Source organism: Gymnoscopelus microlampas (assembly GCF_963454915.1).
Source record: "Gymnoscopelus microlampas genome assembly, chromosome: 13".
Lineage (NCBI taxonomy): Eukaryota > Metazoa > Chordata > Actinopteri > Myctophiformes > Myctophidae > Gymnoscopelus > Gymnoscopelus microlampas.
In genome coordinates, this window is record NC_139950.1 from 6161905 (window position 1) to 6184854 (window position 22950).

General features: G+C 44.1%; 6 protein-coding genes across 8 annotated transcripts in view; 4 read left to right on the forward strand and 2 right to left on the reverse strand.

The window, feature by feature from the left end:
- Positions 1–983: 983 nt before the first annotated feature.
- LOC311058384 (histone H2A-like) lies at positions 984–1367 on the reverse strand (the record flags this gene model as incomplete). Its single annotated transcript, XM_084075821.1, has 1 exon — positions 984–1367. One exon carries the CDS (start codon positions 1365–1367, stop codon positions 984–986), a length of 384 nt encoding a protein of 127 aa, XP_083931947.1.
- A 307-nt stretch (positions 1368–1674) lies between these two features.
- LOC311058970 (histone H3.2) lies at positions 1675–2090 on the forward strand (the record flags this gene model as incomplete). Its single annotated transcript, XM_084076537.1, has 1 exon — positions 1675–2090. Exon 1 carries the CDS (start codon positions 1680–1682, stop codon positions 2088–2090), a length of 411 nt encoding a protein of 136 aa, XP_083932663.1. The 5' UTR covers positions 1675–1679.
- Positions 2091–3710: 1620 nt separating this feature from the next.
- Positions 3711–22950, forward strand: part of LOC311058361 (histone H1-like) — a gene marked incomplete at both ends in the record, with an annotated part of 35776 nt that continues 16536 nt past the window's right edge. For 2 of the 3 annotated variants that reach the window (XM_084075790.1, XM_084075792.1), the window contains one exon: positions 3711–4235. In XM_084075790.1, coding sequence (XP_083931916.1) covers positions 3711–4235 — 525 coding nt within the window. Of the gene's footprint in view, positions 4281–22950 lie in introns of all 3 variants that reach the window. The other variant, XM_084075791.1, reaches the window with a different exon arrangement.
- On the forward strand, positions 5522–5833 carry LOC311058419 (histone H4; the record flags this gene model as incomplete). Its single annotated transcript, XM_084075856.1, has 1 exon — positions 5522–5833. One exon carries the CDS (start codon positions 5522–5524, stop codon positions 5831–5833), a length of 312 nt encoding a protein of 103 aa, XP_083931982.1.
- On the forward strand, positions 7225–7599 carry LOC311058406 (histone H2B-like; the record flags this gene model as incomplete). Its single annotated transcript, XM_084075843.1, has 1 exon — positions 7225–7599. One exon carries the CDS (start codon positions 7225–7227, stop codon positions 7597–7599), a length of 375 nt encoding a protein of 124 aa, XP_083931969.1.
- On the reverse strand, positions 21696–22304 carry LOC311058368 (histone H1-like; the record flags this gene model as incomplete). Its single annotated transcript, XM_084075805.1, has 1 exon — positions 21696–22304. The coding sequence occupies one exon, from the start codon at positions 22302–22304 to the stop codon at positions 21696–21698; it is 609 nt and encodes a 202-aa protein (XP_083931931.1).

Genomic DNA, 22950 nt, shown 5'->3' on the forward strand with positions numbered 1-22950 from the left:
ATTATTCCATTAAATCATACATGTATACCCTGAATGTGGACCCATGTCACTCTGTCCCTCTCATTTTTAGAGGGACAATAGAGCATGTAGGCGGGAAAACATTTAGCAGAAACAAAGACAGTGGTGTAAAGTAACTAAGTACATATATGTACTCAAGTACATTTTTTAGGTATTACTATTTTTACTGGAGTATTTCCAATTTAAATACAAGCTCTCAAAACATTTGAGTACTTCTTCCATCACTGAACACTGTGAATCTGCACATCACAATCCCTATGTATGAAGCGCATATAAATGAGCCATTCGTGGCGTTGTCCTAACAACGACAGAAGGCTCCTCGTGCAAATCACATCAGTAAGTTATATAAAAACATTTTCAATCGCGTGGAATTTAATTTACTTTTAAAGTACACAGTGCAAAAAAGCACCCAAAATGGATAAAATGTAATGTGTAAACATTAAACACCTAAAAGGACTAGACAAACACAAAAATAAACCTTTATATAAAATAAAACCTTTAAAAGCATCGGGTATGTTCTGATGTTTAGATCTGTCCATGCAATAGGTGATGGTGGGCAAATTAGCTATTTATTAATGAGTAAGCCTATATATTATGATATATTTATTACATTCAAATGTATGTAGTTATACACATGCATAAGTGCATTGTATGCACATATTATATATATATATATATATATATATATATATATATATAGTAAACTTATATTGTGTTAATGCAATTCAATTATCGACTGCTGTGACAGACAAGTCTGAACGGTACCTACTTTATGTACATACGCATAAGTGCATTGTAAATGCTGCAATTGATAGACTGATATGACAAAGAACACAATGAACTGCTATTGCAGAAAATGTGTGAACAGGAGAAATATGGCTAATAAGGAGGAACTCTTAATATAGAAACAGTGGGTGGCTCTTAAAAGAGCCTTTGTGGGGTTTGTTCAGTCGTATGAAGGGGATTTATTTCTTGGCGGCTTTCTCAGTCTTCTTAGGGAGCAGAACAGCCTGGATGTTGGGCAGCACACCGCCCTGAGCGATGGTCACTCCACCCAGCAGTCTGTTGAGCTCCTCGTCGTTGCGGACGGCCAGCTGGAGATGACGGGGGATGATACGAGACTTCTTGTTGTCACGGGCAGCGTTTCCAGCCAGCTCCAGGATCTCAGCTGTCAGATACTCGAGAACAGCTGCCAGATAGACCGGGGCGCCGGCACCGACACGCTGGGCATAGTTGCCTTTACGCAGCAGCCTGTGGACACGACCCACGGGGAACTGGAGCCCGGCACGAGATGAACGGGTCTTAGCCTTCGCTCTGGACTTTCCTCCGGTCTTGCCTCTTCCACTCATAATTATTCTTTATTTCTAGCGTCAAGTTACTAAGAAATGTGCTGGAGTGCAGAGACACGAAGCTTTTTATATCTTCAACTTAGTACTGTCTGTGAGCGCCCCACCAATCATAAATATGAATGAGAGCGCGGGGTGAGTGTGTATGAGTTCCCCTCCAATCACTACTAGTGGCGTGAACGGTTCCTCCCAGAGAAGGAGGTTCCTGACCAGAGACCAATCAGAGGATGACGGCGTCTCAGAGCCGCTGAGATAAAAGCTGCAGTTTGCGCTCTTTCTAGTACAACTCTCTTCTACAATTTGCAGAAAGGGACAATGGCAAGAACCAAGCAGACCGCTCGTAAGTCCACCGGTGGCAAAGCCCCCAGGAAGCAGCTCGCCACCAAGGCAGCTCGTAAGAGCGCGCCAGCAACCGGTGGAGTGAAGAAGCCTCACCGTTACCGTCCCGGTACAGTGGCTCTGAGGGAAATCCGTCGTTACCAGAAGTCTACCGAGCTGCTGATCCGTAAGCTGCCCTTCCAGCGCCTGGTGAGGGAGATCGCCCAGGACTTCAAAACCGATCTGCGCTTCCAGAGCTCCGCTGTCATGGCTCTGCAGGAGTCTGCCGAGGCTTATCTGGTCGGTCTGTTTGAAGACACCAACCTGTGCGCCATCCACGCAAAGAGGGTGACCATCATGCCCAAAGACATCCAGCTGGCCCGTCGTATCCGTGGAGAACGTGCTTAAACTCATAGATAACAGAAAAACTCACAAAACGGCTCTTTTAAGAGCCACCCACCTTTTAACTTTAAAGATTTCCTTTATGAAAACCTTAAGTCATACCATAACGTTATAACTGAAATTATAGCAGTGAAAATATAGGCATTAGTATATAAATTCATATATACCAGGGTCATTTATACCAGGGTGCTGGTATACAAAAAAAAAATGAATATAAATATGTAATGACCACAATGGTCTGGGCTATTTAAACAGTGACAGGGGTGTGCCCTCCATCTCTAGCCCGTGGTAAAAAAAAAATAAAACTATTGATTGATAAAGGAATATAGAGCCCTCTAAATACCTTGTTTCCCCTGGTTCTGCTGACTAGTGTATATATTTATTGTATATGCTAACGGTTATTGCATAACCAGGGTGGAGCATGATGCATTCCCAACTTGCATTGTTCCCGAGTAGTGAATGGCTTTTTCCTAGTCGGCATCTAAAGTTAAATAAAAAGAACAATTTCTAACTGGTCCTAGAAAAGTCATCTAAGCCCAACACCAGAAATGACCCCTTCCCAACTGTTTGCTGTGCATGTACGTTTATTGTTGATGATGTATTGTAAAACAAGCCCCTATGGCTTTTTGTGTTTTCCTTTTAGCATCATTGTAAAAGTGTACCACTGTACTATGTTCAAACTGTTAATAAAGTAAGTATTCAATCAATCAAAATCAGACGATGTGTCAAATTAAATATACGAGTAATACATATTTGCTCCCAGGTAGCTTTATACCAAAGAAAGTAACTTGATATATTTACTGAACAGTTCTGTCCCCTGCTGCTATAAAGGTATAGGCCCAATTGATATGGGGATGGACATATTTGCTATGGCAGTCCCACTGTTTTCATAAAGCACGCAATGATGAATTAATCATAAAACGGGATGTAGCAGAATACATTGCATCATGACGTTTTACAATGTGTAGGGTACGTGCTGGCTTGTGTTGATTGAATAGATGAGCTTTATTTTGTTTACTTTAGTTTTTTCAGATGTTAATAATTACTCACAGTAAGTTATTTGTCCACAAATGAACTTGCATTCCACCATTCAATAGCGGTCAATGGGAGTCGCTGCCATCAACTGGAGTGTGTTTACTAAGGTCAGAAAACCTTCTATTTATAACTAAACAGATAATAAAACAATAGTATAGTTTGTGTTATCCTGTCGTTGGGTATGTCTGCTTTGAGGATTAAGAGGATTGGTGTTAATGTAACAAAGTTTAACATCGTTTTAGAAGAAAAACTATGAAGGAATTGTGTTTTGCCCTTTGAAGAGTGAGATGTTGAGCCTATCAATACAAAGCTAGAGCGTTCTTCACGGCTCAGATAATGTTCATGGCAAAAAGGCACAAGTGTGCTAGAATGTGTGCCCTTTGTTACATTTCATAATACACAGTCGTTTATAATATGTTGTTTTTGTCGAGGAGAAAACACAAGTGGCACATTAAGCCACCTAGAGAAGAGGGGCTCTGTGTGCGATGACTCTACATGGTTCTCATGTTGTGTTTAAGTCCAGCCCCTTCACTGTGTTCTCCACCAGTCTAGTCTACCTTACCGAGACAAGCTACTACCCGAATCTGAATCATGGCAGAAGTCGCACCAGCTCCAGCTCCAGCTCCGGCCAAGGCCCCCAAGAAGAAGGCAGCTCCTCGACCCAAGAAGACCGGCCCCAGTGTCGCTGAGCTTGTCGTCAAGGCCGTGTCCGCCTCCAAGGAACGGAGCGGCGTGTCCCTGGCTGCGGTCAAGAAAGCTCTTGTTGCCGGCGGCTACGATGTGGAGAAGAACAAGGCCCGCGTCAAGATCGCCATCAAGAGCCTGGTAGCAAAAGGCACTCTAGTTCAGACCAAAGGTACCGGCGCATCTGGATCTTTCAAGATTAACAAGAAAGCAGAAGCAGTGAAGGCGAAGAAGCCTGCTGTTAAGAAAGCTGTCAAAGCAAAGAAGCCCGCTGTTGCCAAGAAACCCGCCGCGGCTAAAAAGCCAAAGAAGAAGGTGGCAGCAGCAAAGAAACCTGTAGCCGCCAAGAAATCGCCCAAGAAAGCCAAGAAGCCTGCCGCCAAGAAGGTAGCGGCTAAAAGCCCGAAGAAAGCAGCCAAGAGCCCCAAGAAAGTAGCCAAGAAGCCCGCAGCAGCCAAGAAAGCTCCAGCCAAGAAGGTTGCCAAACCCAAGGCAGCAAAGAAGGCAGCTCCCAAAAAGAAGTAAACTGTTATAAACCCATCCCACCGTTATCCACAAAAGGCTCTTTTAAGAGCCAACCACTACTTTTTTTATAAAGGTTTTATTTCCTCTTCTCCCATGTTTAATGACCGTTTACCTATAACCCTTACCTAGAAGCCATTACAAAAGACAAGGGAGTCGAATGAAAACCAAAAATATTTAGTTTATTAGTTGAACAAACCAACTACATCAGGGCCCAGTCTTCAAATAAAATGTAGGGTGATTTTTCCCCTCATTAGTAATAATGTATTTATTATTTACAGAGTCCACTGTTTTAAATTGGTCTTTCTAAATGTCTTATCGATTCGGTCTCATTAGGTAGCCTATTTTATAGCCCTAGAATGTCTGTGATCTTGCATACATTTCATGTATTTCAAATATATAAGATCACAGACATTCTAGGGCTACCTATTTTAGCCACTTCAGCTCCAGGTGATGCATTTGACATATTCTAGAGCTCAGTGAAAATTAACATCTAGAATAGATTATCCATGTTTGTCCCATTTTAATATATGTTCTATTTTGTAAGGGGGACAAGAATAGCAGCATCACAAAGTTTAAACATATGATATTATATAAACATCTAATGATCAGATATAACTTTCAAGTGGATAGATAGAATAGATCTACTGTTTTTGTGTTGTTGTCTGAGAAGTCTGTTTTTACTACATCATATCAGCTACTAATTACTGTACTTGTAACATTTATTTATCATGAGCAAATAGTATAAATGATAAGACTGTATATTATGTATATCTTTCAATATTCATGTTGAAGCCTGGAGATTAGTTTATTTTTTATTTATTTTTTACTGTGAACCTACTTATGACCATGATGATAATTTATTTCAAAATAAATGTAAACAATAAACAAAAACATGTATTGTATACAAAATACATGGTATACATACTATAATAAATGAGAAACTGGGAATAGTTAATTGCTTCCACCAAGTCTAGTCTCAGCTTTATAACCATTATAACCATGCCCAATGTAACCGTTGAAGAGGTTATTGTCATGCAGAACACAGAATAAAGTGGGTGGAGCTGCAGCTTTTTAGGCAACGCCCAGTGCAAAGCAGGCTGCCTGTCTTCCTATACGTCCTCAGAACACAAATAAATAAGCATGGCTTCGGCATTGTGAGTTACTTTTGTTCTAATAAAAACGAATATAGAAAAATGTCTGGTCGAGGGAAAGGTGGTAAAGGTCTTGGAAAAGGAGGCGCCAAGCGCCATCGCAAGGTGCTTCGTGATAACATCCAGGGTATCACAAAGCCCGCTATCCGCCGTCTGGCTCGCCGTGGCGGTGTGAAGCGTATCTCCGGTCTGATCTACGAGGAGACCCGTGGTGTCCTCAAGGTTTTCCTGGAGAACGTGATCCGTGACGCCGTCACCTACACCGAGCACGCCAAGAGAAAGACCGTGACCGCCATGGATGTTGTCTATGCTCTGAAGAGACAGGGACGCACTCTGTACGGCTTCGGTGGATAAATGACTGATTGACTACTGCCAATAACCCAAAGGCTCTTTTAAGAGCCACCCACACTTTCGATACAGAGTTGACTTCCATAATGAAATTGGGAGCGTACATAGTTTATTTTGTTATTTGAATAAACTGTCATACAAACATTAAGGGGATCATTTATGATCACCTATAAACAGCCATGCTAGCATGACTTTACGTCCGTATGTATGCCGTTCAGAGTTGCCAGTGGGGGGCAGGGTTGGATCAAGGAAAGTAGACTTGTGACCATGATTCAAGTCAACATGCACATGCCACTTATCAAGACAACTCTGCACATAAAACTTGTGAAAATCTTCCAGCAAGCTACACAATACATTCCAGGAGGATGAGTAATATAACTCGAATGTAGTTGTTACAAGACGCTTTTTATAGTCAAGATTAAGATAAGGACTGGAGTTAAGATAGGGAAACTGTGACACCCACAAGTGTATGTGCACAATTGTGATGTTATGTATTTCATTTTTGTCTATCTGTTTTGTAAGAGACCAAATCCATATGTGTTTTGTGTTCCAACTGATAGTAATAGTAGTTACTTAGTTGAAATTAAGAGAAAAAGAGAAAATAAATGAAACTAAGATTCTGTGAATAAATGAGACAGACTACAGCCTGCTTTGAAGAACAATCTAACGTCTCTATATTCCCTGTACAAAACAGGACATATCCTCTGCTAACAGGTAACTCATTCCTGAGGCCTGTAACAAAACCAATGTCCATTGGCCCAACCTGGTCTATATTGTCTAGTCTAGAGAGTGACTTTATTTTACCGTGCTACTATGCTTATAATTATAAACTATTTTTTTTTTGGGGGGGGGGGGGGACAAAGGGAACCACTTCATTAATGTCACAACATTACACATGTCTCGGTCTCCAAGTATGTGTTTGAAGTCAGAGACCTCACTCATCCCAGCTATAATGAAATCATCAAATCATGACCTTTGTGTGGTACAACTGGTCAGGGATATGGATCATAGAAGTATCATCTCGGATTAGTAGTTAGTTGACGGACTAGATTATACTGTATAAATTATGCATCGATAGAAAGTGTGTTACAACTGGATTGAAATTGGAGCGTGGAATAGAACTATTGATTCCAATTCAAATATAGATTTACCCTAAATGTTTATTATACTTCATCCCTAGTCTACATTTTAGCGGGACAAATGGAATGGATGATGCAGGCGGGAACACATTGTGCAGAAACAAAGACAGTGTAAGACACCTCCCTCTGTGGGTCACATAAGCAGTGGCACCAATCGTGTGCTGGGAGTAGCACACTTCATTTGCATTGGCCTGGTATAAATACTGGTGCGACGACGTGTTGTCATTACTTCTATCCTCAATCCTATAAGAGAGAATCATGCCTGAACCTGCCAAGCCAGCGCCCAAGAAGGGCTCTAAGAAAGCCGTCACCAAGACCGCTGCCAAGGGTGGTAAGAAACGCAGAAAGTCCAGGAAGGAGAGCTATGCCATCTACATCTACAAGGTCATGAAGCAGGTCCACCCTGACACCGGTATCTCTTCTAAGGCCATGGGCATCATGAACTCTTTTGTCAACGACATCTTTGAGCGCATCGCCGGTGAAGCCTCCAAACTGGCTAACTACAACAAGCGCCGCACCATCTCATCCAGGGAGATTCAGACCGCCGTCCGCCTGCTGCTCCCCGGTGAGCTGGCCAAGCACGCCGTGTCTGAGGGCACCAAGGCTGTCACCAAGTATACCAGCGCCAAGTAAACTGCATAGTCCACTACGAAAACTCAACGGTCCTTTTAAGGACCACCCACATTTTCAAGTGAGAGTTGATCCGAATACTGAGCAAAATGTTAAAACTATTTCTCCTGTTGACTACTGTCATTTAGACATAAGTGATGACATGACCTACACATTGTATTAGAGACGACATGGTAAGGGGCCATGACTAATTGGGATGATGGCAAAATGAGTATATGAAACATGGCATCTGTAACGCTTACTTAAATATTTCTAGTATCTGTGACCACAAGTGACAGCAGAATAGATATAGATGCACGTGAAACTAGAAATGAGGATTTAACATGCATTAACGGCTCTTATGGATAGGCAGGGTCCATTAATGTTTGCATGAACACATTTTGGCTGGGACTTCAGACAGAGAAGCTTGTTAAAATGAATATTGATGGGAACAATATATTGTGAGTTTAAGTGTTAATTATCAGATGTAACAAATAGCTATATATTCTTCCACTTCACCATAATTGTCAGTGCGCTATTATGTTCTCACAAGTAGAACATGTCATACAACACTGCATTACAAGTGTGCTGGCAGCTTTATTTAGTATTAGCATATATACAGTTTATGTCTATCAGAATTTAACATGTTAAAGTGTGTGGCATACCGTAGAGAGAACTCACTAATAATAATCTAACACCTGATTTGATTGTGTGGACATTTATGTTACGCCCTGTCAACTATCATTCCTGCATGATGACATACGTATTTAATATAATGCTGCTATTTATTTTCAGACTGACAACAACATTCTTCACTACTCTACCACTTCCACTAGAGGTCGCAACCTGCTCATGGAAAACATCTGCTTGCATCTGTATGCATTCAAATCAGTGTGTAAAGACTATTATCATCCAATTCCCATAATGTTGTTTAATATTCAGCACCAGTAAACCAGTAAAAATCATGTTCTACGGCAGACACCTTTTCCTCGAAAACCCCATACATGGCAGCAATTACTTTTTCAGTGTCTGGTCCTTAGGAGGAAAAATAGTTGCCAAAAAAAGCAGTTTTGCCAAAACATATGTTTTTATAATTATTATCTTTGTTCCATAACAACATGACTTATTTTCCCATTTTTCTAATTCATCCTTTATTTCTTTATCTTTACAATCCCAGTTCTTTTCATAGCTGGAATTATTGCAAAACTGTACCCCCAGAACTGTCATAGTTTCTGTGTCCTTTATATTTAAATTTGGCTTTGTCTCACTCCTCCCAAACCAGACACCTTCTGTTTTGTCATGGTTTAATTTGGAACCTGAAACCTCTTCATAAAGTGCTAAGTGCTCATTTATAATATCCAACTCTTTATTATTTTTAATTATGATGGTGATGTTGTCGGCATAAGCCAGGACAACAACCCGCTCACCACCACTAGTTTTTACACCTGTAAGCCTATTATCATTCTTGATCTTATGTAATAAAGGGGTTATAGCTACAATGTAAAGTGCAGCGGACAAGGGGCACCCTTGTTTCACCCCCCTCTTAATTCCAAAGCTCTCTGTTAAAACACCGTTTACATTTACTTGAACTGTGGACTGGGCATACAACAATTTTATCAGGTTAATAAAATCCTGGTTAAAACCATATACCTTCAACACCTCCCACAAGTACTCTCTGGATATAAAATCGAAAGCCTTTTTTTGGTCTAAACTTATGATAAAAAACTCCTTCTTTATACACCCACTTGTTATATCCCTTAATATACCAACATTATCCCACATCAACCTTCCCTTAATAGCACATGTCTGTTCTTTTTCAATAAGTTCAATCAAGTCAGAGCCTGTCAGAAGGTTAAATGCTGGAGATGTGGGAATCTGGGCCACAAGTCAAAGGACTGTCAGAACGATGCGGTGTGCACCCTCTGCGGAGAGCGAGGGCACTCCTTTTTCCAGTGCCCCAAATCCTACAGCAACAAGACGAGAGAGCAGAGAAAGTCTCAAGCCCAGGAGCAGCAGAGGCAAGTCATTGATTTGCTGCGGAGCAGCAGGCAGGCTATTCTACCAGACGGAGCCAGCACTCCACAGCCAGCAGACGGCGATGAGGAGAGCAGCACCCTGCAGGCGGAGCCTGACCTGGCTACACCGAGAACAGGCGGAGCCAGCACTCCACAGCCGGCGCACAGAGAGGAGAGCAGCACCCTGCAGCCGGAGCCAGCCCGCGCCACTCTGAGCGCAGAGGAGGAGCCAGGAGGAGATGCAGTAACACCTGAGGTGCCTAGCAGAGCCGAGCCTGCTGCGGGGGTGAAACGGCAGCAGGTACCTGGCAAAGGGCCTGGGAGAGGCCGTGGGAGAGGCAGATTCGCCGTAGCCCGCGTAATGGAAGTCGCATCCAGCTCCAGAGGAGCTCCTGCTCATGGGGGGAACCAACAGCGACCACGTCATCGTCACCACCCAGAGGCTGCAGCCGCTGCGGAGACGGAGGAGGCTGTCAAACAACTGGAAAAGGCTGTCAAAGACATCCTGCCGCCCTGGTCGGATTCCTCTGGGGTGGGGGATGAGAGGATAATCGACGAGCAACAGCATGAGGAACACGACGAGGAGTCAGAGTATGACTCGGCCAGCGAGGAGCAAAGCAACAGCAGCTCGAGCGCAGCGAGCTAGACTCCAGCGATGGGGAGGTGATCTCCCTTGCCGCGGCTGCAGAAGAGCTGTCAGGGAGGCAAATGCTGGAACCTGAGCCACAATGCGAGGGGCAAGTGAGTGTTAACTATTACCAGAAGCGACGGCCGTCGCCTCTGGCAAATGTGGACAAAAAACATAGGAGAAAATGATTTTCTACATAGTACCAACATTTCAACATGTCCAAGCTATCAATAATGACCTGTAACGTGAGAGGTCTAAAATCTGCTTTGAATAGAAAAACGAAGATGAACATTCTTAATAACACTGAGTGTGACGTATTGTGTACGCAGGAGATGCGACTCACTACTCAGGAGGACATTATTGACGTATCTGGCATGTGGGAAAGGGGAACTGCGGTAATATCTATAGGTAATGACATGGCTGATGGTGTCGGTATATTTTTTAAAGGAAAAGCCGAAATTATAAAAAAACGAGAAATTATCCCAGGGCGCATTTTATTTTTGGATTGTATTTATAAAAATAAATATTATAAATATATATACACCTCCGTGCAAAGCAATCAAAGTAAAAATGTTTAAAAAGCTATACGAATTATTAACTGTTGGGTTTCAAAGTATTCTTTGCGGGGATTTTAACGCATATACAGATGTCAAGGATAGAATTCCTGTTTTGCCGGTTGGTCACCGGCAAACCAGAGAAGGTTTGGCTTTAAGCAAAATGAGTGATTTCTGTGGGGTGAATGATGTCTTTAGGATGTTGCACCCGACAGCAGTGGGCTATACTCGTTTTGACAAGAAGGTCAAAACGAGGATAGACCGTATATATATCTCTGAGGGCTTTACCCCTATATTGTATAAAACAAGGGCTTTGGTCAATTCCGATCACCTGGCAGTGGAGGTATCCCTGAGTAGCGGCAAAACGGAAAAAAAGGGGTTTTGGAAATTAAATATAAGGTGTTTAAAGAATAATGATGTAGTAGTGGAACTGAAAAAGGAAATTGTAATAACTAGAAGTTTAAATGTCTTAACTAAATCATATATAGAATTATGGGAAGTAATGAAAGAGCGGTTGAGTTTTTTCTTTAAATATAAATCCAAACTATTAAATCAAGAGCAAAATGTGAAGTATAATAAGCTTATGGTTGATTTTGTAAATCTAAAAACAAAAGAAAATAAAACGGAGGTGGAGAAAGAGAACTTATATATAATTGAATCGGAATTGACCAAACTAAATGACGTATCATATTGCCTTCGACTACAGGCAGGGATGGGTGATTCAGAAGGCCCGTGTGATATAATTAAACTATTTAGTATATATAAAAAGAAGCTCCAGAATAAACATATTAGTGCAATCCAAAATGATAAGGGACAAATGATAGAGGAGGAGAAGGAGAAAAGAGAAACTATTAGAGAATTGTGTGAACAAATGTATCAGAAAATCTCTATCAATGAATCAAAACTGCACGCCTTTTTAGATTCAATTTCTTTGAGCGGGGCTGGCCTTAATTCTGTGGGTGGGGAAATAACTAAAAACGAGGTACGGGAAGCCATATCACAATTAGGTAAGGGTAAGTCTCCGGGCCCAGATGGTCTACCTAGTGAGCTATACCTCTCGTGTACTGAAGAGTTGGTGGACTTGTTAACCCAAGCTCTTAACGATGGAATCAAGGCAGGCAAAATGAATGAATCCTTTTATCATGGAATAATATCGCTAATATATAAAAAAGGGCCATTACATAATCTAGATAATTGGAGACACGTTACACTTATGAATGTTGATTATAAAATACTCGCAAAAATAGTGGTTAACCGGATAAATTGTGACTTGGAGGGCATTATTGAAAAAGAACAGACTTGCGCCATTAAGGGAAGGATGATGTGGGATAATTTGGGAATTTTAAGAGACATTACTGGTTTTTCAAAGGATGAATTCTTCATTGTAGGTTTGGACCAAAAAAAAGCCTTTGATTTTATCTCTAGGGAGTATCTGTGGGAAGTTTTAAAAGCATATGGTTTTAGACAGGATTGTATTAACATAATTAAAGTGTTGTATGCAGAGTCCACTGTGCAGGTTAACGTAAACAGGGTTTTAACGGAGGCTTTCGAAATTAAGAGGGGGGTAAAACAAGGGTGTCCATTGTCGGCAGCCCTATACATTTTAGCAATAAACCCATTATTAAGAATAATTAAAGATGACAAGAGATTAACAGGAACGCGAACTAGTGGTGGAGAACGAGTGGTTGTCCTGGCTTATGCCGATGATATAACTATTATAATAAAAAAACAAAAAGAATTAGATATAGTCAATGAGCACCTGTCACTTTACGAGGAAGTTTCAGGGTCAAAACTTAACCATGACAAAACGGAAGGGGTCTGGTTCGGAAGGAGGCAAGCTCGGCCTATAATTAACCTAAAGGACACAACCACAATGAAAGTTCTAGGTTTACAGTTTAGTTATAAAAGTTCTTATGAAAAAAACTGGGAGAATAAGGACAAAGAAATAAAAGAAGATTTGGAGAAATGGGCAAACAAAAAATGTTGCTATCGAACAAAGATTTTAATCATAAAAACATGTATTGTGGCAAAGCTTTTATTTTTGGCAACATTGTTTCCTCCTAAGGACCAGACATTAAAAACAATCAATAAAATCTTAGTTAATTTTATATGGGGAACCACCAGGGAGGTTACCCAAAGAAGCCTGATGTACAAAAGTAAAAAAGACGGAGGGCTCGGGAATGTGGACCTCGGACTTAAATTAAGAATAGCCTTTTGCAAAAATGTAGCTGGCAGTATGAAAAGAGGAGCCGTGTGGATAGGAGAGGCACTTAGCTGGAATAAAAAGAAAGGCCGGGCAAGGACCTCTGTGCCCTATTTTAAAATTATGTACGGAGATCTCATGGACAAAGTAGAGCATTTAAATATTGATTGGCCCGAAATGACCAGTAAGAATATATATGTTAAAATCAGTGATGACCTCTATGGGGGCATTTTCCCATACAAAGGATTAAACGAGTCTCAAAAACAGATTTGCATTAAAAATATGTGGAATAAAAACATCACTGAAACAAAGAGAGATGTCATGTGGCTGGTCTCTGTGAGGAGACTAGCAGTACGAGCAGTGGTCAAATGGAGCTGCTTCGTTAAAACCGTTAAATGCCCAATACTAAATTGTGGCGCAGATGAGACTATAGAGCACCTGCTTGTAGACTGTCCGAGATCTAGGGTTGTGTGGGGGAAGATGCCACAAATTGGTTTTAAAATTAAGATTGGTTACATGTCTGCCATGTATGGGGTCTTTGAGGAAAGAGTGTCTGCAGTAGAACAGGACTTTTATTGGAATATTATATGCACTGTTGTAGACAAGTTGTGGAAAACCAGGTGTGCCATGGTAATTCACCAGGAGGCCATCTCGGGAGAGGTGGTCTTCAAACAAGTCCAGACGTATTGATGTATATTGCAAATATGTATTGATGTATATTGCCATTTATTGCCATGTTGTGTGGCCATGCATACATTGTAAACTTGTGAAAATACAATAAAGTATATTTAAAAAGCAAGGCTAATGTCCAAACATGACAGCAACTTTCGCCTCCCGGTTTGTCCATAACTGGGCACGGTTGACATATACCGGGGAGGAGAACCCCCCACACGGGAGTACGTGGGCAAGGAACTGCTCCTTGGAAAGGAACATCTAATATTGTGAGTGCAAAGGACATACTGTATACTCTTTCATTGACTTGCCAAACAGGCGTGAGTTTGAGCTATGCTTTTTCCTTGAAGCGACACTGCGTCGTTTCCTGGAGCAATATGCCTTTGACATACAAGAGGATAAATGGAAGGACTGGTCCATCGAGTCCTCCGTCAGTATTGACACAGTCAATGTAGTGGTTAAGTTCTGGACCGGCCGGGTCTCAGACCACGATGTGGAGCTGTATCTGAAAAGGTACTGTAATATCCTTGGGCAGGCATATAAACCAGTGGATCAATTTGGAATATGGTATGGAGTCCGGAAGTACAAGGTAGAGATCAGGCGAGACGCCAACAACCAACGGGTGTCCCTGCCCAACTCTGTTTCCCTGGGCCCACACAACGGCCGGGTGACCTACCCGGGGCAGGAGGCGAGATGTTTCATCTGCAACAGCACAGAGCATCAAGTCAGAGCCTGTCAGAAGGCTAAATGCTGGAGATGTGGGAATCTGGGCCACAAGTCAAAAGACTGTCAGAATGATGCTGAGTGCACCCTCTGTGGAGAGCGAGGGCACTCTTTTTTCCAGTGCCCACAATCCTACAGCAACAAGGCGAGAGAGCAGAGAAAGTCTCAAGCCCAGGAGCAGCAGAGACGAGTCATTGATTTGCTGCGGAGCAGCAGGCAGGTGACTCTACCAGACGGAGCCAGCACTCCACAGCCAGCAGACTGCGAGGAGGAGAGCAGCACCCTGCAGCCGGAGCCTGACCGTGCTACTCCGAGCGCAGAGGAGGAGCCAGGAGGAGGCGCAGTAACATCTGAGGTGCCTGGCAGAGGCGAGCCTGCAGCGGGGGTGAAATGGCAGCAGGTACCTGGCAAAGGGCCTGGGAGAGGCCGTGGGAGAGGCAGATTCGCCGCAGCCTGCATGATGGAAGCCGCATCCAGCTCCACCAGAGGGGCCCCTGTTCATGGGGGGAACCAGCAGCAACCCCGTCATCATCACCACCCAGAGGCTGCAGCCGCTGCGGAGACGGAGGAGGCTGTCAAACAACTGGAAAAGGCTGTCAAAGACATCCTGCCGCCCTGGTCGGATTCCTCTGGGGTGGGTGATGAGAGGATGATCGGCGAGCAACGGCAGGAGGAGCACGACGAGGAGTCCGAGTATGACTCGGCCAGCGAGGAGCCAAGCAACAGCAGCTCGGGCAGCAGCGAGTTAGACTCCAGCGATGGGGAGGAGATCTCCGTACCCGCTACAGCTGAGGAAGAGACGACGAGAGCTACACAACATATTAGTGTCAAACAGAAGCGACTTACTTCGCCTCTGGCGAATGAAGTTGACAAAAGGTATAAAAGAAAATGAATGCCACTAACTTAATATCTTCATGTCTACACTCTCTATCATCACTTGTAACGTGAGAGGTATCAAGTCGATGGAAAATAGAATAAAATGGACATATTGCACAACACTATGTATGATATTATATGCACACAAGAACTGCGACAAACTGCTCGGGAGGACATTGCAGATGTAACGTTAAAATGGGAAAAAGGCACTTTGATTATGTCTATTGCCACAGATAAGGCTGATGGCATAGGCATATTTTTAAGAGTAAAGCTGAAATTATAAGAGTAAGAGAAATTATTCCAGGGAGAATTTTATTAGTAGACTGTTTTTATCAAAACTTCAAAATGAGAATTATAAATGTGTATACTCCTCCGGATGCAGCTACGAAAGTACGAATCTTTAAGAAATTATATGAGTTGTTAACAGTTGGTTATTATACCATACTATGTGGAGACTTTAATGCATATACTGATGATAATGATAGGATTTCTGCTCAACACTTGAATGCCTGTGCTCGCAATAGAGAAGGTATCGCACTTAAAACAATGAACGAATTTTGTGGTGTGAGTGATGTTTTTAGGATGTTGCATCCAACTGAGGTCGGCTATACTCGCTTTGACAAAAATGTCAAGACGAGGATAGATCGCATATATGTAAATAATGATATTATCTCTATATACTATAAGACACGTGTTTTGGTCAATTCAGATCATCTAGCAGTAGTAGTTCTTGGAATCTGAATTGGCCAAATTAAATGATGTCTCCCAGGGCCTCCGCCTACAGGCAGGCATGGGTGACACAGATGCCTCTAGCAATGCACAGTGTCTTATACATTTACATAAGAAGAAACTCCAAAGCAAACATGTCAGTGCAATTTTAAATGAAAATGGTGTCATGATAGAGGATGAGAAAACAAAAAGGGAAACTGTTAGAAACCTGTGTGAAAAAATGTACCAGAAAGTCAACATTAATGAAGTCAAGCTGCATGCCTTCCTTGATTCGACTCATATTGGGGAGGTTGGCCGTAATTCTACGGGTGGGGAAATCACCAGACAAGAGGTGATGGACGCAGTGGTCCAATTGATTAAGGGCAAATCCCCAAGTCCTGATGGCCTGCCTAATGAGTTGTATCTCTCCTGCACAAACGATTTAGTTGATCTGCTAACCTCAGTGTACAATGATGGAATCAAGGAGGGCAAAATGCACTCATCCTTTTATCATGGCATCATATCACTTATATATATAAAAAAAAGGGTCATCTTATAACTTAGATAATTGGAGACATATTACATTAATGAACGTAGATTATAAAATACTAGCAAAAATAATAGTTAATCGATTAAATAAAGATTTAGAAGAACTTATTGAAAAAGAACAGACATGTGCTATTAAGGGAAGGTTGATGGGCGTTGCCTAAAAAGCTGCAGCTCCACCCACTTTATTCTGTGTTCTGCATGACAATAACCTCTTCAACGGTTACATTGGGCATGGTTATAATGGTTATAAAGCTGAGACTAGACTTGGTGGAAGCAATTAACTATTCCCAGTTTCTCATTTATTAGAGCCATAGGCAACAACGTGGAGGCAGCAGAAAAAGCCTCCAGATGGCTCTGGTTGAAGAGGGGAGAGCCGTGGGGTAGTAGCAAGCCACTTGGACACAGGCCGGGGTCTGATCAGCCTCGGTTGGGTCGCCTGGAGGAGGGTGTCTGTTGAAAGACCCGAAACACCCAGTGAATCCAGGAAACAACACTGATGATGTGTCCAAGTTTAGCGCATCAGTAGATGTATTGTTAACTGAAATACTCTGGGAGCACCAGTGACAACCAGGAACAGACTGGTTGACGACCGCGAAGAGCGCTGTGACATCTGGAGAGACAGAGGACAGCCGGAGAGACGGCAACCCGGGGTGGGGAGGGTCGGCAGCCCAAACCACTTCTTCCGAGAGGAAGAACCCAAATCAAGCTACAGACACGACAAAGGAAAAATACCCCCAGGGGTGCCCGAGAGGGGGGGAGGATGAGCACCCCAACAGGACGGATTTAAGAACGACGACCCAGGACAACGGAAAAACGACGACGACAGTACAGTGCATCTGCGGTAAAACCTGCAAGAATCAGAAGGGTTTAAAAATCCATCAAGGCAGAATGAAATGTTTGACAGCGGCAGCGACGACACAACGCACAGAAGTCACTTCTGGTAAGACGCAGGAGGAGCCAGGCCCGGAGGCAACCCACAGTGCCCAGAGCCTCCTAGTGTCGCCAACACCCGCTGCCATCAGCTCACATGCCACCCTAAGCCCCCAAGAGACAGCATCATCTCCCAACAACCCACAGAGCCTCCAAAGCCAGCAAGCTCCAGCCATAACAACAGGCTGTGCGCCTTCTGTCCAACCAAGGATCAAGTGGCCCCAGTCCTCGAAGAGAACTGAATGGAATCAGTTCGATGCGGACGTAGACCAGATCCTGGAAGTGACAGCCAAGGGGGATGTGGACCGTCGGCTGAAAACGATGACCACCCTCATAGTAAACATCGCAGCTGAGCGATTTGGAACCGAGGCACCCAAGGCCACACCATCGGCCTATGCTCCAAACCACAGAGCAAGGACAATCCAGAGCCTCAGGAAAGAGCTAAGGCTGCTAAAGAAGCAGTATAAGACAGCAGGGGAAGTTGAGAGAGCTGGCCTAGCGGACCTGAGAGCCATCCTAAGGAAACAACTCTTGACCCTGCGGAGGACAGAGTTTCACAGGAGGAGGCGGAAAGAAAGAGCCAGGAAGAGAACAGCATTCCTGGCCAATCCCTTCAAGTTGACCAAGCAGCTTCTTGGTCAAAAGAGGACTGGCCGCCTTACCTGCTCCAAGGATGTCATTAACGACCATCTCAAGGCCACGTACAGTGACCCCATCAGGGAACAACCGCTAGGCCCATGCGATGCACTGACAATACCACCAGAGCCTACATCAGCCTTCAACCTGAAGGAGCCCTGCCTAAGTGAAGTGGAGGAAGTGGTGCGGAGAGCAAGATCAAGCTCAGCACCAGGCCCAAGCGGAGTGCCTTATAAGGTGTATAAAAACTGCCCAAAGTTACTAGATCGGCTTTGGAGGGCCCTGAAGGTGATCTGGAGGACAGGGAAGATCGCCCAGTCATGGAGGTATGCCGAGGGAGTGTACATCCCGAAAGACGAGAAGTCTGAGAACATCGACCAGTTTCGCGTCATCTCCTTGCTCAGTGTGGAGAGCAAAATCTTTTTCAGTATCCTAGCCAAGAGACTCTCCAACTTCCTGTTGAGCAATAATTACATCGACACGTCAGTGCAGAAGGGAGGAATACCAGGAGTTCCTGGTTGCCTGGAACACACAGGCGTGGTAACCCAGCTCATCAGGGAGGCGAGAGAAGGCAGAGGGGACCTAGCTGTATTATGGCTGGATCTCACCAACGCCTATGGCTCGATACCCCACAAGCTGGTGGAGGTCGCACTGGAGAAACACCATGTACCCCAGAAGGTGAAAGACCTCATCCTGGACTATTACAACAAGTTCAGCTTGAGAGTCTCCTCTGGCCAGATGACATCGGACTGGCACCAGCTGGAAGTGGGCATAATCACTGGTTGTACCATCTCAGTGATTCTCTTCGCACTAGCAATGAACATGCTGGTCAAGGCAGCTGAACCAGAATGCAGAGGTCCACTCAGCAAGTCTGGAGTAAGGCAACCTCCCATCAGAGCCTTCATGGACGACCTCACAGTAACAACAACAGCTGTACCAGGAGCCAGGTGGATCCTCCAGGGGTTGGAGAGCATCATGGCGTGGGCACGCATGAGCTTCAAACCTGCAAAGTCCAGGTCCTTGGTTCTAAAGAAGGGGAAGGTCACAGACAAATTCCGCTTCAGGTTGGGAGAACACCAGATCCCATCTGTCACTGAGAAGCCGGTGAAGAGCCTTGGAAAGGTCTTCAACTGTAGTCTGAATGACAGAGAGTCCATCAAGGCAACCAGTGCTGACCTGGAGGGCTGGTTGAGAACAGTGGACAAGTCTGGGCTCCCTGGAAGATTCAAGGCCTGGATCTACCAGCATGGAATCCTCCCAAGAATCCTCTGGCCTCTGCTCATCTATGAGGTCCCGATGACTGTGGTGGAAGGCTTTGAGCAAAGGGTGAGCAGCTATCTACGCAGATGGCTGGGATTACCACGCAGCCTAAGCAACATCGGGCTGTACGGGAACACCAATAAGCTCAGACTCCCTTTCAGCTCAGTCAAGGAGGAGTTCATCGTGGCACGGGCACGGGAACATCTGCAGTACTCTGGATCCAGAGATGCCAAAGTGTCCGGGGCAGGGATTGTTGTGAGGACAGGGAGGAAGTGGAGGGCAGCCGATGCCGTCCAGCAAGCAGAAACTCGACTGAAGCACAAGGCCATCCTTGGAACAGTGGCGCAAGGCCGAGCCGGACTTGGGAGCCTAACAGCGACCCGATACGACTCTGTCAGCGGGAGGGAGAGGCAGAGGTTGGTGCAGGAGGAGGTGCGAGCTTCAGTCGAGGAAGAGCGAACCAGCAGAGCAGTGGCCATGAGGCAGCAAGGCGCATGGATGAAGTGGGAGCAGGCGATGGAGCGGAGAATCACCTGGAAGGAGATCTGGGTGTGGAACCCCCAGAGGATCAAGTTTTTGATTCAGGGGGTCTATGATGTTCTCCCAAGCCCGTCCAACCTGTGCATATGGGGCAAAATAGAAACACCTGCATGCCCCCTGTGTTCCAAAATAGGGACACTGGAACACATCCTGAGCAGCTGCTCCAAGGCGCTGGGGGAGGGCCGGTATCGATGGAGGCATGACCAGGTCCTCAAAACCATCGCTGAAGCAATCAGCAAGGGGATCACAGGCAGCCGATACACCCAAGCCACAGCTAAGGCCATTCATTTTGTCAAGGAAGGACAAAGGCCGGAAAAAACACCAAAGAACTGCTCTGCTGGTTTGCTCTCCACGGCCCGAGACTGGGTGATGACAGTTGACCTGGAGAGGCAGCTGAAAATTCCACCACACATCACCCAGTCTAGATTGAGACCTGACATCATCTTGGTCTCAGAGGCCACAAAACAACTCTTCTTGCTGGAGCTGACGGTTCCCTGGGAGGAGAGGATGGAGGAGGCTCAAGAAAGAAAGAGGGAGAAGTACCAGGAGCTGGTGGAGGATTGTCGGAGGAACGGGTGGAGGACCAGGTGTATGCCAGTGGAGGTGGGCAGTAGGGGCTTTGCCAGTCATTCGCTGAGCAAGGCCTACGGCACATTGGGCATAACCGGTGCCAACCGAAGAAGAGCCATAGGCAACAACGTGGAGGCAGCAGAAAAAGCCTCCAGATGGCTCTGGTTGAAGAGGGGAGAGCCGTGGGGTAGTAGCAAGCCACTTGGACACAGGCCGGGGTCTGATCAGCCTCGGTTGGGTCGCCTGGAGGAGGGTGTCTGTTGAAAGACCCGAAACACCCAGTGAATCCAGGAAACAACACTGATGATGTGTCCAAGTTTAGCGCATCAGTAGATGTATTGTTAACTGTATACCATGTATTTTGTATACAATACATGTTTTTGTTTATTGTTTACATTTATTTTGAAATAAATTATCATCATGGTCATAAGTAGGTTCACAGTAAAAAATAAACTAATCTCCAGGCTTCAACATGAATATTGAAAGATATACATAATATACAGTCTTATCATTTATACTATTTGCTCATGATAAATAAATGTTACAAGTACAGTAATTAGTAGCTGATATGATGTAGTAAAAACAGACTTCTCAGACAACAACACAAAAACAGTAGATCTATTCTATCTATCCACTTGAAAGTTATATCTGATCATTAGATGTTTATATAATATCATATGTTTAAACTTTGTGATGCTGCTATTCTTGTCCCCCTTACAAAATAGAACATATATTAAAATGGGACAAACATGAATAATCTATTCTAGATGTTAATTTTCACTGAGCTCTAGAATATTTCAAATGCATCACCTGGAGCTGAAGTGGCTAAAATAGGTAGCCCTAGAATGTCTGTGATCTTATATATTTGAAATACATGAAATGTATGCAAGATCACAGACATTCTAGGGCTATAAAATAGGCTACCTAATGAGACCGAATCGATAAGACATTTAGAAAGACCAATTTAAAACAGTGGACTCTGTAAATAATAAATACATTATTACTAATGAGGGGAAAAATCACCCTACATTTTATTTGAAGACTGGGCCCTGATGTAGTTGGTTTGTTCAACTAATAAACTAAATATTTTTGGTTTTCATTCGACTCCCTTGTCTTTTGTAATGGCTTCTAGGTAAGGGTTATAGGTAAACGGTCATTAAACATGGGAGAAGAGGAAATAAAACCTTTATAAAAAAGTAGTGGTTGGCTCTTAAAAGAGCCTTTTGTGGATAACGGTGGGATGGGTTTATAACAGTTTACTTCTTTTTGGGAGCTGCCTTCTTTGCTGCCTTGGGTTTGGCAACCTTCTTGGCTGGAGCTTTCTTGGCTGCTGCGGGCTTCTTGGCTACTTTCTTGGGGCTCTTGGCTGCTTTCTTCGGGCTTTTAGCCGCTACCTTCTTGGCGGCAGGTTTCTTGGCTTTCTTGGGCGATTTCTTGGCGGCTACAGGTTTCTTTGCTGCCACCTTCTTCTTTGGCTTTTTAGCCGCGGCGGGTTTCTTGGCAACAGCGGGCTTCTTTGCTTTGACAGCTTTCTTAACAGCAGGCTTCTTCGCCTTCACTGCTTCTGCTTTCTTGTTAATCTTGAAAGATCCAGATGCGCCGGTACCTTTGGTCTGAACTAGAGTGCCTTTTGCTACCAGGCTCTTGATGGCGATCTTGACGCGGGCCTTGTTCTTCTCCACATCGTAGCCGCCGGCAACAAGAGCTTTCTTGACCGCAGCCAGGGACACGCCGCTCCGTTCCTTGGAGGCGGACACGGCCTTGACGACAAGCTCAGCGACACTGGGGCCGGTCTTCTTGGGTCGAGGAGCTGCCTTCTTCTTGGGGGCCTTGGCCGGAGCTGGAGCTGGTGCGACTTCTGCCATGATTCAGATTCGGGTAGTAGCTTGTCTCGGTACGGTAGACTAGACTGGTGGAGAACACAGTGAAGGGGCTGGACTTAAACACAACATGAGAACCATGTAGAGTCATCGCACACAGAGCCCCTCTTCTCTAGGTGGCTTAATGTGCCACTTGTGTTTTCTCCTCGACAAAAACAACATATTATAAACGACTGTGTATATTATGAAATGTAACAAAGGGCACACATTCTAGCACACTTGTGCCTTTTTGCCATGAACATTATCTGAGCCGTGAAGAACGCTCTAGCTTTGTATTGATAGGCTCAACATCTCACTCTTCAAAGGGCAAAACACAATTCCTTCATAGTTTTTCTTCTAAAACGATGTTAAACTTTGTTACATTAACACCAATCCTCTTAATCCTCTTAGCAGACATACCCAACGACAGGATAACACAAACTATACTATTGTTTTATTATCTGTTTAGTTATAAATAGAAGGTTTTCTGACCTTAGTAAACACACTCCAGTTGATGGCAGCGACTCCCATTGACAGCTATTGAATGGTGGAATGCAAGTTCATTTGTGGACAAATAACTTACTGTGAGTAATTATTAACATCTGAAAAAACTAAAGTAAACAAAATAAAGCTCATCTATTCAATCAACACA